Raw genomic sequence first — 18,206 nt, forward strand, 5'->3', positions numbered from 1 at the left:
GACCATTCTTTCATAAATGGCAGTTTATTCTAATGTTAAACATTCAGATGCTCTGGTTTCTTCCGTGATTCGACAGATTGAAGGGCTGACTTAACTGGGATCGCCTTGTTTTCTGTTGCCAAAGGAGACCTCACACGGTTCAGAGGTTTAATTCATTGCCAACTGGTGCTTGGACGAGTTTTTTGGGGCTGAGTTATAGTTCCCATGTATCCCTTTGGCCCCAAATCCCAATTTACTGGACTTTGAAAACTCCCAGGTGCAGCAGCAGACGGCTCTCTAGAAACATGTTCCCTGCCCCCAGTAGTTGGATCCCTTTCAAAATGCGAGGACCCCTCCTACCCTCAGTCCCCAGGATCAATACAAATCTGGGTCAGTGGAGGGGGTGCTTCCCAAATACATCTGTCCTGCTCCAGACACAGCTCTTGCTTTAGTGTTGTTTTTCTCTGGATTGCAGCTCTGCTTGGCTCTAACCTGTCCCTTTGCACTCCTTCTCTCCCCATCTCCTTCCTGCTCAGCTTCAGATCTTTAGGGTTCACCAAACTATGGAACTTGATTTTGGACACTTTGACGAAAGAGACAAGGCGTCCAGAAACATGCGAGGCTCACGTATGAATGGGTTGCCCAGCCCCACTCACAGTGCTCACTGTAGCTTCTACAGAACCAGGACCTTACAGGCACTGAGTAATGAGAAGAAAGCCAAGAAGGTGCGTTTCTATCGCAACGGGGATCGCTACTTCAAGGGGATTGTATACGCCGTGTCCTCTGACCGCTTCCGAAGTTTTGATGCTCTCCTGGCTGACCTGACCCGGTCCCTGTCTGACAACATCAATCTGCCTCAGGGAGTCCGTTACATTTACACCATCGATGGGTCGCGGAAGATTGGGAGCATGGATGAGCTGGAGGAAGGTAATTAGCATCGCTGTCTGGTGCAGTGAGGAGGCGGGGTAGGAAGGGGGCTGCAGGGGCTGCATCACTGGGGTCTGCCGTTAAGGTCACGTTTCCTCGGGCGCGGGGCTGCTTCTGCCCCTCTGCGCCAAACCTGCATGTTCGCCTTCACCTCCGGAGAGATGCGGGAGAGGGTGGCTGTGCAGGGGCTGACACCCCTGGGGTGTCCCCCAGCATACTCGCTTGGGTGCAGATGTGGAGACAGAGGGGTGTGTCTTACTCTTGGCTAAACATGGCTGTGTCCATCACTTGGGGGGCTGTCTGAGGGTGTCCCCGTGTCTGTCCGGGCTGGGGGGGGCGGTCCCAGATGGGTGCAGGGCGTGGCTGGGGAGTGATGTGGGTTTCCCATTGGGGTGGGTGGGTGTGAATGGAAAAGCAAGGGGTGCTGAGGGATTCATGTAGTGCATGTGTAATGGGGGTGGGAGGGATTTATGCATTCTGTGTATGGGGGTGTTCTGGGGGGTTCATGCACAATGTGTGTGCAGGGGTGTGCACAGGTGCTTGAGTGTGTGTGGGATGGGGTGTTGAGGGTGCATGCAGTGCGTGTATGGTGGATGCGTGGAAGGCAGGGTGTTAGGGACTTGTATGGTGTTTGGGGAGTGCATGGAGGGGTGTGTTGGGAGTTCACACAGTATGTTCAGAGGGTGAAGTTAAGAAACAAGGTGTGTGCATGAAGAAGGGTGTTTCGGGGGGTTGCACTCGGTGAAATTTGTGTTTTGATACGTGTGTGTAGAAAGGTGTATTAAGAGAATTAATTGTAGAGGAGGTGTTGGGATTCCTTAAGGGGGTTCATGCACAGGATGTGTGTTGGGGTTTGTGCTTAGGGAGTGTCTGGAGGGGTGTTGGGTGTGTGTGTGTGAGGGGGGAGTCCTCGAGGGGGGTCTTGTGCAGAGATGTGTGTAGAGGGGCCATTGGCAGTTCATGTGCTGCGTCTGAATATGGTTCATGCAGGGTCTCTATGGAAGGGAGGTGTATTGAGATGTTCAGATGGGGTATGTGTATAAGGGGGTGTATTTGGGGGGTGTTTCTGCAGGGACTGCGTGTGGTGGCGTGGGTTGGTCTGACAGGTCTGTGGGGGAGTGCGGGAAGTCATCCCCTGCGTGGCAGGTCTGAGTGTATCCCTGTATCTAGAGAGGGTGTCGGTGTGCCTGTGCCTCCAAGTGTCACTTGGACTGTGGGATGAAGGATGAGTCAAATATCAGCCCTTCTGTCTGGAGGGGGTGGCCTGGGGGCAGGCTTGGTGCTGTGGAGCTCAGCTGCCAGCCTTGTCTGTGCCTGGGGAGCTGCCTCTGCAGCAGTGGGCTGCCGCCATGGGTGCTGCCTTTCTCTGGGAGTGTCAGGAGGACCCCCAGGGTGAAATGGCTACATGGCCAGTCCTGCTTCCTTGCCCAAGGCATGGTCGTGGGCAAGCTCTGCTGGCGGCGCAGCCCAAGTGGAGGATGCACAGAGGATACCCACAGCCACCCTGCTTTTCTCTTCCCTGAGCAATTCAGATATTCCGTTCTTTGTTTGGACCAGGAATATCCTGATTACTCTGTTGCAAGAGGGGGGTTGCTCTTCCCTGTTCCTTGATGTTTTCCTCCAAGCAGATCACCTGGCTGATTTGGTGACTACAGAAAACCCACAAGGCTTCTGCCTTTAATAGAAGACAATGGATTTGAGTGTGTGCCACTCAACTGCAGGGGCAGCCTCAGCAGTGAGTCATTGTGTGACCTTGACTAAAGCATCTCTCCCTAGAATTCCTTATCTGTCAAGTGGGCTACTCATTTCCCCAAAATACTTTGTGGGGACAAGCACACAGGATAAATATTGGTTTCCATAGAGGAGTTTTACTGGGAAGAATTTGCTGCCTTTGAGGGAGATGATGCAGTCCTTGTGGAGTTATTCTCAGCTTAGTTACAGCTGTCAAATGGAGGTGTGGCCTCCCTTAATTTTAGAGATTCTGCCATGTTTCATTCTGATCTCTTAATATGGCCACAGCCTTTCTTTAATGGCAGCACTTGGTCCTGCTTGTCCTAAGATTTATGTAAATCTTCAGAAATAACTCCATGGGAGAAAATGCAGTTCTTGATTTTCTTTTTATACTCTTTCTGCTTTTTGTCAGTGAAGTTAAGAAGCCCTTAGTTGTTATACCTGTTTACACTGGTTTATGCTGCAGGTAAGAAGGTACCTCATTCTTGAAAATATTTTTTACTGGTTAAGGTACAGGCAGGGGATGCTGGCATTTGGGTTCTGGCTTTGTTCTGCCAAAATGGTATCTGGAAACAGCACTGGAGAAGTGGCATTATGACAAAAATAGGATTCTCTGTGTGGCTGTGTCCTCAGCAGAGCATCAGCTAGGAATATACAATCTCAGAAGAGTGAAAACAAAGGAATCCAGTGTTTGAAAATGCAAGAGTAGATCTGCATGCTGTTATTGATAGTTTAATGATAACGATATTCACATATTTCTAGGGATGACCTAGAACCTTTGTTGTAGAAAAGCAATCTGGGAAAGACATTGCTTTTAGTTTATAATACCATGGTTGTAACCAACCTTGTGGTAACTTATACAAACACCCAAGCTAATAGTATAACTGTACTACATACATGCATGGAAAAACGGAACTTCAGAGTAATTGTGCTGTGACATACAAGAACAGTACATACACAAACAGTGTATGTTTGCCATATAAATTAGCTTTCTGGTTGGAGACTGAGGGTAACTAAACCAGTTCTAGTTGCTACAATGTGCCTAACTTATTGTAATTCCCAATAAACAAGTAGAACCGAGGAAAAGAAGTCATCAGAGAGGCTCATCTCAGTAGTTTAGTTGTAAAAACTGGTGGATTACTGATAATATTTCACATCATGTTCTAACTACTTGATTACTTCTGCATGATTTACAAATGTACTTCCAAGTCTGAATGTACTTCTGCAGGGTGGAGGATGATATTGCATGATACCAACACCCTCGAGACAGACATTTCAGGTGAACAAAAACCACTTGGTGTGCTGCTAATTAAATGGGACTTGGAAATCACCCTTTTGGTCTCCAGACCCAGACTTGGTAGTCTTTTCCCTTGCATTCAGGGTTGTTCTCATAAGGTTCTGGATGGATGTTTTATTTCCCAGTCTGTCCAAGATGGAACAAGTGAAGTCTCTCTTACTCTTTGATCACACCCCTCCTATCTGCCAGTTGAGATGTGCCTTTTGGTCCTTTCCTGTACTGAAGTCTAATGCCTCACATTTTGGAAGCTCACCAGGACTCTGAGTTCTTCCTCACCTGTCACTGGCTGCTTTTTCCATACTGCGTCCTGTACCAGAGAGCTGTTTATGTCCATGTCTCCCAATGACCTTCTCTCAAAATCCACCTCTCTGATCACTTTTTTTCTCCCTCCTTTCACTCATAATGGCCATCTTCTGTCACTGTAGTCATTGTCTTAATCTTGACTACTCCCTATTTTCAGCATTCAGGTTTATTATAAGTGGACTTTGGACCTGCTTCTAGTCAGTGGCTGATTTCATGTGAATTGTGTCCTTTACTGTCTATGGTCAGGGTCAGAAATACATGTGGAAATAAACCCATCAAATATAATATGGATTAGACATGGTCACTAAAGGTAGAAATGCGGACATAGATTAAAACTAGAACTTGAGAGACTCAACATTTAGTTGAAGCTGCAGACCTCTTCCCTTCTGAGCTCCTGGTATGCTCAGGCTATTAGGCAGGGCACAGCCCCCCTTGTATTGTGGTCAGAGGGCCCATTGAGGGTGGAATTATGCCCTTGTCCTGTGCTGGGCTACTTCTCTGAAATTTGTTCTTGCCTCAGATTAAGCACTAGAGAAAGCTGAATAGGATTTTGTTTTGCTTGGTGGGGTTTCATTACAGATGTTCTTGGGCTGTGTGAGATATTCCAGAAAGTATTTCCAAGCTTTTTGTATCCTGTCATGCCGTGGGGAATCTTTTCCAAAACCTTATCCAGGAGTGTTTAAAGTAATCATAGGAGGGGCTCCACCCTGGAGCTGTACAGAGCCTGGTGTGTGCTGGGACTGAGGGGTTTATAGGAAGTATATTGAAATCTCCACTCAATGTGTGCGTGTTCCGGTTTGCTTGGAAAACTGAAATTCTTGCAGTCCAATACTGAAGTCTTGGTAACCTGTGGCATTGTTTTCTATGGCTGTTGCCCTGACAGCTTGGCTAATTACATTCTACATAACAAAATGTATCCTTGTGGTTCTGTTTCATTTGCTTGCCCATCCTGGCTGCCACACTAAGACTGGTGTGGTCCCATAAATTCTTGATGGGCACTGTGTGGTTTTGAAGGCAGTTGAAGGCAAAATCACACATTTCTTTCACTTTTTCAACAAGAGGTCCTTTGCTGTCACAAGAGAGCTCCATGTAGAAAAGCCAAAGGAAGGAAGCTCTTCCAGAGTTCATTTTGCCATGATGGAGTAGGTCTTGAGGCAGAGGAAGATCCTTTTTAATGCAGAAAGTAGCAGGAAGTTCATGCATTTGAAACTAAAGGCCTACTTTTTAACATCATATGTAATGAATTCTGCAAGGTGTTAAGTCCATTTAATTCCTATTGAAGTCATAGTAAATCCCATGAAACGTGAAAGCTAGGCACAGTAGCACAATCTCAACTTTGCAACAGCAGAGCTAACAACCAAAATAATTGACGGCAGCTCACAGAGACTGTTTTTGGAATAACTGTTAGCAGTTACGCTTTCAAAATGGCCTCAATCCAGCTTTCCCGATTTTTCTTGCAAGACTTCTGCCTGCAGTTCATTATACTTGAAAACTTGCTGGTGCATGCTGAGAAAGGATAACTTTTTCTGAACGCGCAGCCTGTCACTTTTAGTATTGTCACAAGGAGCTGCTGTAAGAGGGTTGAGGGATTAGCGCTCATCTTGAGCTTAGAGTTTTTCTAAGAAACCTTCTCTAAGGCAAACCTTATCTTTGCTGAGATCATCCCTTCTTTAGGAGCTGAATAATCGCCTTGTGCTTCTACCAAATTGGGAGCACAGTGATGTGTAATGCACTTGTAGCCAGAATAATTCAGTGTGATACAAGCCATGGCTTCAAATGGCAAATATGCTGATAGTGACTTAAGGTCAAAGGTCTACAGTCAGCTCATTTATTGCTAAGGGCAGGATAGAAGGAATAAATAAATGCCTCGCTGCTTTGGTGGCACGATAGGAATTGTGACACCTCTGGAGCACACTGGCATGATGACAAGTGCACATCATCCTGCAGGGCTTTGGCTTCACAGTGCAGAAAGAGCATCCTGCACTGACCTGGCACTGCACGAAAAAAAAATGCTGTCGTTAGCACCACTGGTGTCATGCCCATAGTGTGGCCATCAGCAGCAGATTGGATCTTGTCAGCCTGGTGCTTCTCACTCTTACAAAAGCTTCCCACACCCAATACGTGAGTGTGTCTCTTTGGGGCTCCCATTTGGGGTTTTGTTTGGAAGTAATGACATGGGTGTTCATCATACATTCTCATGGCTTATAGCTGGATTTCTGCACATGTACACAGCTGCTTGCTGTCTAAAGACATCTTCCTGAAAATATTTGTGCAAAGATTTTTATGCTTAGGGCTGGGGGAAGCAATATACTTGGAGTTGTTTCTTTTGCTTTTGACAAAATGTCATACCCACTTCCTCGCCTTTCCTTCTGTTATGCTGTGCATGTCTTCTGCAACCATGCTGTGTTGTATTTCTTTTGTATTTCTTTGACTGGCACAGTTGTACACCTTGACTTCTCATTATAGACTTAGCATGGATAGATGTATCAGAGAAACCAAGAAATCACTCCTCTTTCCATGGTAGCACTATTCCCCATAAGATTTTTCTCTTTTGTGGTATTCTGGCCACAGTACACAGTTCAAAGCTGGAAAGGTCACAGGTTTTCAGCCCATGCTTGCTCAATCCTGCTACTACCTCAAGGTAAGGTTTGGGTAAAACTCAGCTGTGAGAAGTGAAATAGCACATGTTCCTGGCTGGCAAATGGTAAAAGGGATGTGCCTCACTGAGGAACTTCAGGGATAATTTTGCTATTATTTGAGGGCCATAAACTGAGTTTGGGAAGACATCAGTTGAAGTGATTTTATTAAATTAAGTTAAAGCTTCAGGTTATGTGTTTAGGCCAGGGAAGAAGGCAAGAAAAGCTCCTCTTCCCTGGAGCTATACTGCTATAACTGCAGAAGTGATGCTGAGAAGAGCTGCTATTCTGAACTGCTATTCTGAAATGTCACTCCAAGCAAATTTCTGTCCAGTTTTAGAATTTGATAAAATGTTTGCCAGAGTTTGTGTTAAATGAAACAAAGTGAGAAAGGGCAGATTATTTTTTCCACTTGTGACTGTGAGCATAACTTGAAAGGCCAGTGTGTATATATGCACAACTACCTAATGTAGTTCCACATCTGTGGAAACAAAGGCTAGAAAAGTATTGCCTTCGTGCCACTATTGCCTTCAGTGCGTGCTGTTGTAAATACGCTGGACAGCTATGGTGTGCAGTGAAGAACTTCAAACAATTCAGCTGGAACTAAGAGTAATAGTACTCTGCCAAACAGACCAATAATCTCTTCCGCTTACTTTAAAACATGGAACTTATTAATTATTAATGGACAATATGCCCCAACACCTCACGTGTTTATAGAACACAGCACAAATATATACTTTCTTTACTTTGGGATAGAAGACGCCACAAGGATTACATAAACACAGATGAAAGTCAAGCCTTGCAACACTTCAGTGGCAGATATTGCCACTTCTGTTTTTCAGGTAGGGAAGGAGAGATGCAGGTGAGGTCAGGAGCTTCCACAGGGAGGCTTGGGGCAGGGGTGAGAATAGTATTCAAATCACTCCTAGTATTGCATTTAAACATACAAATCCCTTTTCTCAAAGGATAATGCTACAGTTCTGTTGAGCATGCTTATAAAGGCTCTGCCACCCAGGGATTATGGGCTTGGGAGGGCTCAGGTTCTTAGGAGGGCTAATTCCCTGTGAGCATTTCAGGCTCCTCTTGCTGCACTTCACACTCACACTCAGTTCTGAAACTGGAGAGAAGTGTGAGCCCTTTCTGCACCAGGTGTTGCTTGGCTGAAGCAGGGGAATAAACCACAACTTATTAATCATAAGGATTTAAAGTATTCAATGCTTCTGGAAAACAATCAGTATCTCCAATGGGAATTCTTTATGATGTAAGGTACTTTGTGGGGTATCTTTATGCTTATTGAGTCAGATTCAAGAAATGTAAGGAATTAAGGAGCTTCAGCTATGGGTACTACATGGTCAGTTTGAGGGTTTTTGCTGGCAGCATACATGCCACAAACATAGATTTTTATTATTTGTTCAAGCCAACAGTACATCTTGGTGGTTGCATTAGTTTGGGGTACACTAGTTGATAAAATGCCCAACTGACTGTTCATCATGAACCTTGTTAACTCTCTTCTGCCTTCTGTATTTCTGGTCCATCTTCAGAAGGGAAAACAGAGTATCTGCTTCATGTTAAATTATTTTGGTCATGTTATGCAACTGGGGAGACAGAGAAAAGCTGCAGTTGGTGATATAAGCACCATAAGTACACATCACTTTCTGGCAAACTGGGTACAAAGTCGGGGTTAAAAAAAGTTAGCATCCTTCATCTTTTCTATGGCTGTTTGTGACATCAAACACTTAGCAGTAATAAGGACACAAATACTATACAGACAGTTGTTTTAAGCCTATTAAAGCCTTCTGCTTATTGTGTACCTGTTAGTGGTCTCCCCATATGTTCTATGAAGGGATTGTCTCTATCTCCATCAAAAATGCAATTTAGTCAGCAGAAGAATGACTATATGAACACTATACTGGGTATGTTACATGCTTGGACCATAAAATTCTGTGAAAATCAGTGGGCTGCTTGGAAATCCATATTTTCACCTTTGCCAATTAGATGTCAAATCCTGCCCTAGAGATCCTATAATGGAAAGCCAAACTCAGATGCCGGGTAGGCTTTTCAAAGATGTCCAGGCTCTGGAGTTTGCAGTAGGGAACAGGTAAGGAAATGTAGCCAGTCTGTTTATATGAAGAAGGATATTTTTCTTATTCAAAATAGTTAAACCTATATTTTGATTTCAAACCTATCTTAATATTTGAAGAACTTCATTCTGTAAGATGAGCCCAATAAAGCACTGAAAGAAACTCTGTAAGATCCTACAGGTACCCATGTTATGCCTTCAGTTCCTATTAAAATTTTATCTAATGGTGAGACAAAAGCTTCTTCCTCTAGCAATGACTGACTTTTTTTCAGTGCATCTTCAAATGCTCAGCAGTCTGAGTCATTTCAGACTAGACAGCTACATTCCCTTAGGGATACTGGTTTACAGTGTCATTCTAGTAATAACTCTTTTAGCATCCATCAGATTTGCAGGTCCAAAAGAATATCCTACAAATCCTTTAAGGTGCTCTTAAAACCTTAGATAGGGTCCTGTAAATTACAGACAAATCTTGAAACTAAGTTTGGATGGGATAGGGAAGGGCTTTTTTGTGACTTACTAACAAGACTGTCTAACCCTTCTCTACCATGTCTAAATTTGGATTTAATGTATTTTTAGTTGGTACCAGCCATATAAAAGCAAGCAGTGGTATTTGGTGTAGTGTTTTTTCTCAGCTGCCACTAGATCTGTCCTCTAATAAATGACTGACAATATAACAAAGCATATTTGTTATGCCTGCTAGATTTATCAAAGCTGCTTTTGGTAGAGACTCTTCAGTACTAGACTTTCATTATTCTTCAGGCATTACACAAAAGGTACTTTGTGGATGAATGTTGATACCATCTTGGCAGGGGATGACAGACTAAAGTGGTAGCTAGGTCTGAAGCTGGAGAGGAAGCTGGCAAATTTACAGAATCTTAGTGATTAAATGAATTTGGTGTTCAGGAGCCTTTAGATAGCTTAGTTGCATCTTCAGATATCTAAATACCTTTATAACTCTAAATCTTTTTTAACCCCTGGTTCATGTGACTGAGTGGTAGTGCATGTATTTGCCAATGTAACGTATGGCTGACTTGCTTACTTTGGGGAAATACTATTCATATTTTAAATAAGCATAAATATAAAATTTAAAATAGGACAAAATGTTTTAATAACAAGCTCTTATGAAAGTGCTAATGAAAACAGTGATTAGCGACTTATATGTTCCCCAGTTTATCATGTATAGTGGCTGTTTTTCAGCAGTCTTATGGTAATAACTGTAGAATTAGACTGGTGTTCGTTTCTTTCAAAAGGGGAGAGTTACGTCTGCTCATCTGACAATTTCTTCAAGAAGGTGGAATACACCAAGAACGTCAATCCCAACTGGTCTGTCAATGTGAAGACATCTGCCAACCAGAAAGCACCTCAGTCTCTGGCCAGCAGCAACAGTGCCCAGGCAAAGGAGAACAAAGATTTTGTGCGTCCCAAGCTGGTAACCATCATCCGCAGTGGGGTGAAGCCCCGAAAGGCGGTCCGGGTGCTCTTGAACAAGAAGACTGCCCATTCATTTGAGCAAGTTCTCACCGATATCACTGAAGCTATAAAACTGGAGACAGGAGTGGTCAAAAAGCTGTATACCTTGGATGGGAAACAGGTAGGAGATTTTTACAGATGTTACGTCTTTTTCTTTCTCTTATCTTGAGGCTTTGCTGACTCAGAACAATTTTTGAAGGCTAAAATTAACCTGAGATGATCACTGCCATCTGTTCTCTTACAAGTCAGACTTTTCATGCCAGTGGTTAAGTTACTAAATTTTCACTGATATTAATATCAAGTAAAGAATGTAGCCAACAGTCTGAGTGAAACAGATGCTCTGTCCTGCACGCCAGTGTGCAGTGCGTGTCTTCCGGACTAGCTAAATAAATAACATGGGGAGTTCGGCTTACAGCCACCAGTTGATTTGGCTCTGAAGTAACTGTAAGAACTCTCAAGCTTTGGATTCACTGAGTGAAAATGTGTTGCTTTGTTTTCCTTGCTTGAGTAACTGATCCAAGCATGCTCTTCTGTCTAGCTCAGTAATTAGCAGGAAAAGCACAGAGCTGTGTTGCATCTTCTTGACTAAATGCATGAAGAGATAACATGCAGAAAGGGATTTGGGTCAAAAATATTTAGTGGGTCATCATAATGTGCTTCATGTTTCCTTCAGTTCCAGGAAAATACAGACATCTGTCTCTTATTAGCAGCTACATAGTAATAAGCCATTTCATATTCCTGTATCTATGAAAACTTCTAAAGGAATGTGGAGGATAACTTTGGGGACGGGGAAGAGCTAGATTCTTCAAGGAAAATGCTGAGCTTGATTTAACAGTTCTGTGTTGTCTTTAACTGAGGGATGATATTTTTGTCACTATTTTTCTTGCTCCAGATTCTGGAGTGAGGCAGCACAGCTCTTGAGTTGGGGTTGGACACTGGCTATTCTAGGGACTGATGCTATTGCTTTAAGTTAACTTTCTTTCCTATCTCTAGAGAAAATTACCCAAATACTAGCTCTTGAAATACCATGCCAACCGTAGGCAATGCATCCAACTAACATGCAGACTTTACATATGAAAATATTCATCCTTCCAACCCCAAATATAGGCTCATAAAGTGTCCCGCGCAGTCCAGGTGCAGTGTCTGGTTCCTGAAAGTAAGCATGTCCCTCTAACCTGTCTGATATCCTTGCTTTGTCCCAACCTCTGTATATTGCACATCAGTTAGTAGCTGCTTCTAGCTTCAGATATACAAAATTATCATCTGCCTGGCAAAGCTTTTCTTTCTACTTGTCTCAACCCAGCACTTTTTCTTCATAAGATGTATAGTTTATACATGAGTGGGTGACTTTCCAGCTAGACTGTCCATAAATATAGTAGCATGATGTGATGTACTGGAAACTTTGGAAGTGGCTGGGGGAAGATGGAGTCAAATGATCAGTCCTCACTAAGGAGATCATGCATGGGCACATGACCATGTGTTTTGCATCACAGAAGCTTTGCAAAGGGTTTAATAGATGGATCTGGCCTGAAAGCAGTTACACGTGTGTCATGCTGACACACAGTCCTGTGGCACTCTCAGTTGTGAATGAGTATCTTAATCTGAACCTGTAAATTGCCTCAGTTCTTTGAGAACAGCCAGTGTTTTGGAGGTGAGATGTTGCTTTGGACGGTGTGCAGAAATAGGGAGGCCCCATGAGCTTCTAGCAAACTGTTCTGTTCTCTACCTTTAAGCTAGTTACAGGAGTAAGGGGTGTTTTCCTCTCCACCGGAGAGCAAGACTGAATCAGCCCAGAAACTGAACGGAGCTTGTGGCCTGGTGACTGGACCAGCCTGTGAAACTGTGTTAATCCCGAAGCAGGGATTTGGGAAATGCTGCTTGCTCTCGAGTCACAGGTGCTGCTGTGGGGTAGACTGCGATCTGTTGTTGGAGTGGCTGCCTGGGGCTACAGCTGAGCAAGGGGCACAAAGATCTGTGTAATTCAGCAATTCCTACTGCAAACTGTTGTCTGTAGCAGACACCACACCATACCTGACTCTTCTTGAATCAAAAAATAAAAGGCAACCTTGTTTTTCTTATGTCAGGCTCTGATAGCTGTACACTGACTGGTGCCTTAATTCAGCACTGTTTTGACTGGGGCAACCTGACAACTTCACCGTCAGTTTTTGTTGCAGAAATGTGATTTCAGTAAAGTCTGAGTAAAGATATCTCATTTAACTTGTTTTGCTGGCTTTAGTTCACCATTTTATGAAATGTGATAATTCATTGTGTTAAGAGACACCACTGGTAATTTCACTGTATGCAAATGTACATGCAGTATTGCAGTTACTGAAGAGTGAGATTTTGTGATTTCACAATAATGGCATGTTTCATATTTGTTTATGGCATCAATTACTGTTGAAGCTTCCTGAAGAGCAAACTTGGTTCACCAAGGCTTTGTTTTTATTGGAAAGTTTCCTTCAATGTTTGTTTTTATCTGAATTTATTTGAAATTTTCCACCTATGTGTGCTTTTAGTGTTGAAGCTAGAGATAGGAGCTTCTGCTGTTGGTGCAGTGTTTGCTGTTAGGATTTCCATGACATACTGCTCCATAAAATCTGACCTTCTGAGGTTTTTACATGCCTGATTCTGACATTAGAAAGAGATTCTTGAATGCCTAATTCTGACAAACAGTACTTTATTTTCAGGAGAAAATATTCATGCAAAAACACAAGCTGCTCAAAGCTGAAATACTGACAAGAATCCTGACAGTCTGTCTCTTTGAGTGTCATCAGAGGCATGTTACTCCCTCTGTTGTGAAATGATAAAATTTACAAAAGGAACGTACAAAGGAAAATCATCCTTCCTCAGCCCATGAGCTGTATCTTAATGAGGGAAGATGATTATTTTATTTATAGGCATTTCCACAGTGCTCATCAGTAGAGTAATCGATGCTTTAGAAGTACAGAGTAGTGACAATGATAGTGGTATGTAAATAATTGTATTTCTGTGCACTGCAGACCTGCTGCAGTTGGAGTGATAAAGCAGTTAATTGAGAGCTGGATGGAATGTGTTTGAATATATGTAACACTCAAAACAACAGTGAGGTTAGGTTTTTTTAAGGAAATTTTGTTTCTTTTTGTGTCTTGGTTGTCTGTAGAAATATTGCCCTTTTGAAATGGCTAAATTAGCATCTCGTGTTAAAGTAGCTTATTTAACTTGGTCTTGCACATATTTTTAATGCTTTGTGCTTTGTCTGTCTGTACTCAAGCTCCTTCCCTCCTTGGAGCATATGATCACCTCTTGATGGACACACCAGAACTCAAAAGGGGTTTCAAATTGTTGACCAAAACCGACGCATGTCAGAGAATCACAACAGAGATTTAACATTTGAGCTTCCATGGCCATATAGGAGATGGTATAGGTCAAAGCATTCAGTGTGTTAAATAGTGCAGTGGATCAAATCCCGCACTTGGTTTCATGACTACAACTGCTGTTGTGTTGAGAAGTGTGTGTGTATATATATGTAATTAATATATACATATGCAGGATTGAATTTGGTCTGATCTGTGGATCATGTTGGAAAACACTTGTTTTGATAGATTCTTTCCCTTTTTCAAACTCTTAGTTATATCCAGTGTCCCAAATACGTCTGGATTCCTGGAAGCACTGACTACTTTATAAACACGATGACAGTTTCTGCCTCATGTTGTTAAAAAATCAAATTAGAAAACGGAATTTGAGACTGTGGATGAAGTTGCATTCAAATATTTTGAATGCAATAGTCTGAACTAGACTTTGTCAATGTTGTATAGATTTACTGTCCTGTTTGTGCTTGAACTTCTTTCTCACCATGGTGTACAATATCTAGGTGTTTTTCTGGAAGAGGAGGCTGTTTCACCACTGATAGCCCAATGCCCATCATCTGCTTTCTGCACCTTGCTTTGCACGTGGTGTCTGTCTGCATTCATTCCCGCTTTTAAGAAGTGACCTGTAAAAGCTAATGCCTTCTGTACATATTGAACTTTTCTTTTTCTGTGCTGTCTTGTTTTCCAAAGTCTGTGAGTTCTTCAGCAATTATATGAAGAGATGTAATAACAAAAATCAGTCCCTTTTTTTTGAATTGGGGATTGGCTGAGTGGATGTTACTCGGGAGTGGCCAGAAATTCTTCAGGCATGTTCAATTATACTTTAGCATCAAGATATTTTCTGTGGTATGGAATTCCTTCTGCTTTTTCTCCAGCTGATGTTTTGCCATATCTTAACTAAATAACCCATTCTATGACCCATCAATTAGCATCACCAAATAAGCGGAATAAGGTGCTGCTCAGAGGGGAGAGAGCTTGTGTGCTTCTGTTACACATAGATATAGATATTCTGGTCAGCAAGCAGGGAACTGAATGTTTTTTTCACCATGATAACATGCAGTGATATCTTCTGGACTTTGAAATCTTCAAGCATAGGGAGAAGTCACACAAGTGCTATTCATTGGCTTTTACCTAGCCCAGACAAAGTGCTTCTGTTCCGAGTGTTGGCTGTCTCATCAGATGAAATTATGTACATTTTCATATATCAGGGCATTTGTGACTCTGCTCCCGAAAGAATTTCTAGTCTTAATAAAATGGTCCCCTCTAGCAGTCTTTGCTTTGATAAGGATTTCATGTGGCAGATGATGTGAAGTTCATCTTTCTGTTTGCAAAGCTGATGCAAATGCCTAGGAGGCCAGCCCACTTCTCCTGTCCAGAGAAGTTGTTGCCATTTTATTTTAAATGACTTGCATTGAGGAAGGACAGCAGCCGCAGAGGGAGAAGCAGGATGACTAAGCTCACAACAAGTTAAAGGTTGGGATAATGTTGTTAATAAAGCAGCTCCTAGTATTGCACTACTAGTAAAAAAGCTACCTTAGATGCATCTCTACAAGTTGCACTGGAGAAACCAAACCAAACTTTGGTTGGTCAGCTGCTGTGCTGATTTTAAGCTGGTATTTGGAAACAAACTAGTAAAAATTTAATTGCTCAAGTGCCAATGCTAGCAGTGGACCAAACTTTGCCAGCATAGTGTAGCTTTATTGATTATATTAATGAAATTGTATCAGTGTGACATAGAACAAGGTTTGTACCAAAATATACAAATGCCTCCAATGGCTGTAATCTGTAATTGATGATCAAGAAGGTGGATACTGCCATGATGTACCTAGTAACATCTGCATTGCTGAAAGATCAGTGGGAAAATATTCCCTCGAGAGCCCTGGAGATAGTTAACTTATACCCTGAGGCGTGAGGTTCAAGGTTACAAAGCAAGCAAATTGCTTTGTGTTATTACACGTGTCGAGGGGTAGGATGTCAGAAACTTCTTGTCCTTCCGGGACTTCCTAATTGACTGCCCTTTTGGATGCTGAAAAGCTGCATTGAAGTAACCCCCAGAACAAAGCAGTTTCATGCACTTGCATAAAGTCAAGTCCATGGATTTAGCCCCAAAGCAAATAGGAGGGAAGTGCAGGAGATGGGTGCAAGTGTATTTTGTATCCTCATGCAAAATGCTCTGTAGCAGCTGGTGCTAACAGGGGAGCGGCAAGCCCCATCTTCCTTCCCTGCTGCATGAAGCTGTAGCAGTAAAACTGTATCTGTTTTCCATCTTTTTCTCGGTCCTTTCTTCTCAGTGCTTCTTGTTAACTGCTGAGATTTGGCAGACCCAGCATAAATCTCCCATTTTGATACCAAGAGGACAGGTCTGGATTTCAAGCTCTAGCAGAGGAATTGTGCAGGCAGGATCTTTGCCCACAGATGCCTCCCCTGATAGATTGCTCAGGGTGAGGATTAACTCCCAGCTTCACTCCTTCTCATTGCTTTTGCAGACTACTCTGACTTAGGGTGTTTGCATGAGATTATTCCTCTCCAGCAACCATGTGTCATGCAAGGAAGGGTAGTAATAATGTATGGGCTGAAGAACTTCTGAACCCAAATCACTTACACTGCCAGACAACACAGCCTAGTTCTCTATCTTTAGGGAGCTCTTAGTCTAAGCTGGAAATCCAACACTGCCTGATTCATGCAATGACTAGACACTAACACAGACAAAACCAATTAGTCCACAGGTATCCCTTAAGGATTTTATCATTCGCTAGAATGAATAAGCCAAGCTTCCATGAATGTGTTTCTAAGTACTTATGATAAAATATTCAGAAGACTTTCTGAGATGTTATTTAAAAACTTTATGCTTATTAATTTATGTTTACTTAGGTCTGTGGGCCACAGAGTCTGGGTGAAAAGGGTCTTATCTGGAACACTGAATTCTAATTCCTGTACTTATTAAAGCAGAAGAAGCAGTCTGATCTCAGCAGCTAAATTCTTGATCAGATCCATTCTCATGTGAGCATTGAGACTGACCTGGTTGCCATCAGTGTGGTCTCCAATCAGCTCCCCAAGCCATGTGCAGACCAAGGGGAGACAGCAGGGGAGACAGTCATCTTGCAAACTTTGGTGGATGTTTTGCCGTTGCTTGGCCTTGGCCTCAGCCTCAGATTCTGGAGATGTCGTCCTCCCGCCTGCCATCCAGCGGGGCTTTGGTGCTGTGTGTTCATTGGCATTTTGTTGTTCTGCAAATACTGGCTAAAGCTGGGGTGAATCTCTTAAGGCCTCTTAAGGCAGTGAGGCTCCAAGTCCAGAAGCAGGCTCCAGAGTTGCACTGCTGCTTACTGAAAATTGTTGATTTTTCTAGAAACACAAGCCTTGCTAGCAGACTTGTCCTGACCAAGATCCACATGAACACCTGCTACTTGTGTCACAGATGGCTGGCTGTCAAAATTATTGAAAGATGCAGTCAGGTCTGACCTCATGACCGAGAAGTACGTGGCCCCTATTACTGAATCCTGGTGCTATTCACACCCTGAAAAAGATGTATGCTAAAAATTCAATCCTCACTTGCATCTTTATTTTGGCAGTGCTTTCTGTCATACAGAGTGACATGTTCCCCTTTTACTCTGAATCCCAGGGGAGAAGAGGATTATTCACTGTAGTGCCAGAGGGTTTATCTAGGAATAAATGGGCTTAAAATGAGCAAAGGGAAATCAGGCTGAGCATCAGGAGCTAAGACAGGCCAAGAAAGCCTTATAGTTTTTTCCATTGCTAGTTTGTATCATCCCATGAAACTAAGTTTCTGGGTCCTTTTTGGACTCAAGTAGAAATCCCACTGGAGTGAATGGGAGTCCCTCCTGCTCTGAGAGGGAGCCCATTATGCTGAATGTATTCTGAGCAAGCGTCTACCTCACTGCGTGGACTCTAGTAAACGTCTTATTTCTTTTGATCGCATACAATCAAATACTTGTAGTTTCCCTGTTTGTAATAAAGGAATATCTTGCTTATTCTGGTGCACCAGCGTCCTTTAGTCTTAGGCTGTGAGTGGCATCATGCACAGCATGTTTGCTTACATCTACCTGCAGTAGCACGGAGTGTGTGGATACTCCCCTGAGTTCACCCAGTGTGAGACACCTTGAGAATTTGATAGCAGTTGGTACCATATTCCACATCTTGTTGCAAGTTCCACCTCCTCTTGTCTGCCTGAAACCACTTATTCCCTTGCCTTCCCTTGTCAGCTCTTACTGGCCTTTGATCAAAAGTACCTTTCACTCAGTAGTAGGTAAGTTATGACACAGCTCACACTTATGCTTATCTTTAGTAAGAGCGTGCACTAGATGTGGGTGAAGGCATGCAGCCTAATAACAGAGGCTGGTAAGAAATAGTGTGATAGAGCTAAAATCCAGCACAACAGTATTTCCTTCTTTCTTGTCCCTGAAACTGCTCATGGA

General features: G+C 42.9%; 1 protein-coding gene across 2 annotated transcripts in view; it reads left to right on the forward strand.

The window, feature by feature from the left end:
* Nucleotides 1-527: 527 nt before the first annotated feature.
* Nucleotides 528-18,206, forward strand: part of DCX (doublecortin) — a gene marked incomplete at its 3' end in the record, with an annotated part of 70,590 nt that continues 52,911 nt past the window's right edge. The window contains exons 1-2 of one of the 2 annotated variants that reach the window (XM_082003948.1): nt 528-906; nt 10,204-10,544. In XM_082003948.1, coding sequence (XP_081860074.1) covers nt 543-906; nt 10,204-10,544 — 705 coding nt within the window. In that variant the 5' untranslated portion in view covers nt 528-542. The remainder of the gene's footprint in view (nt 907-10,203; nt 10,545-18,206) is intronic. The other variant, XM_082003949.1, reaches the window with a different exon arrangement.

The sequence above is a fragment of the Phaethon aethereus genome (assembly GCF_964289735.1).
Source record: "Phaethon aethereus genome assembly, chromosome: 10".
In the NCBI taxonomy this organism is placed as follows: domain Eukaryota; kingdom Metazoa; phylum Chordata; class Aves; order Phaethontiformes; family Phaethontidae; genus Phaethon; species Phaethon aethereus.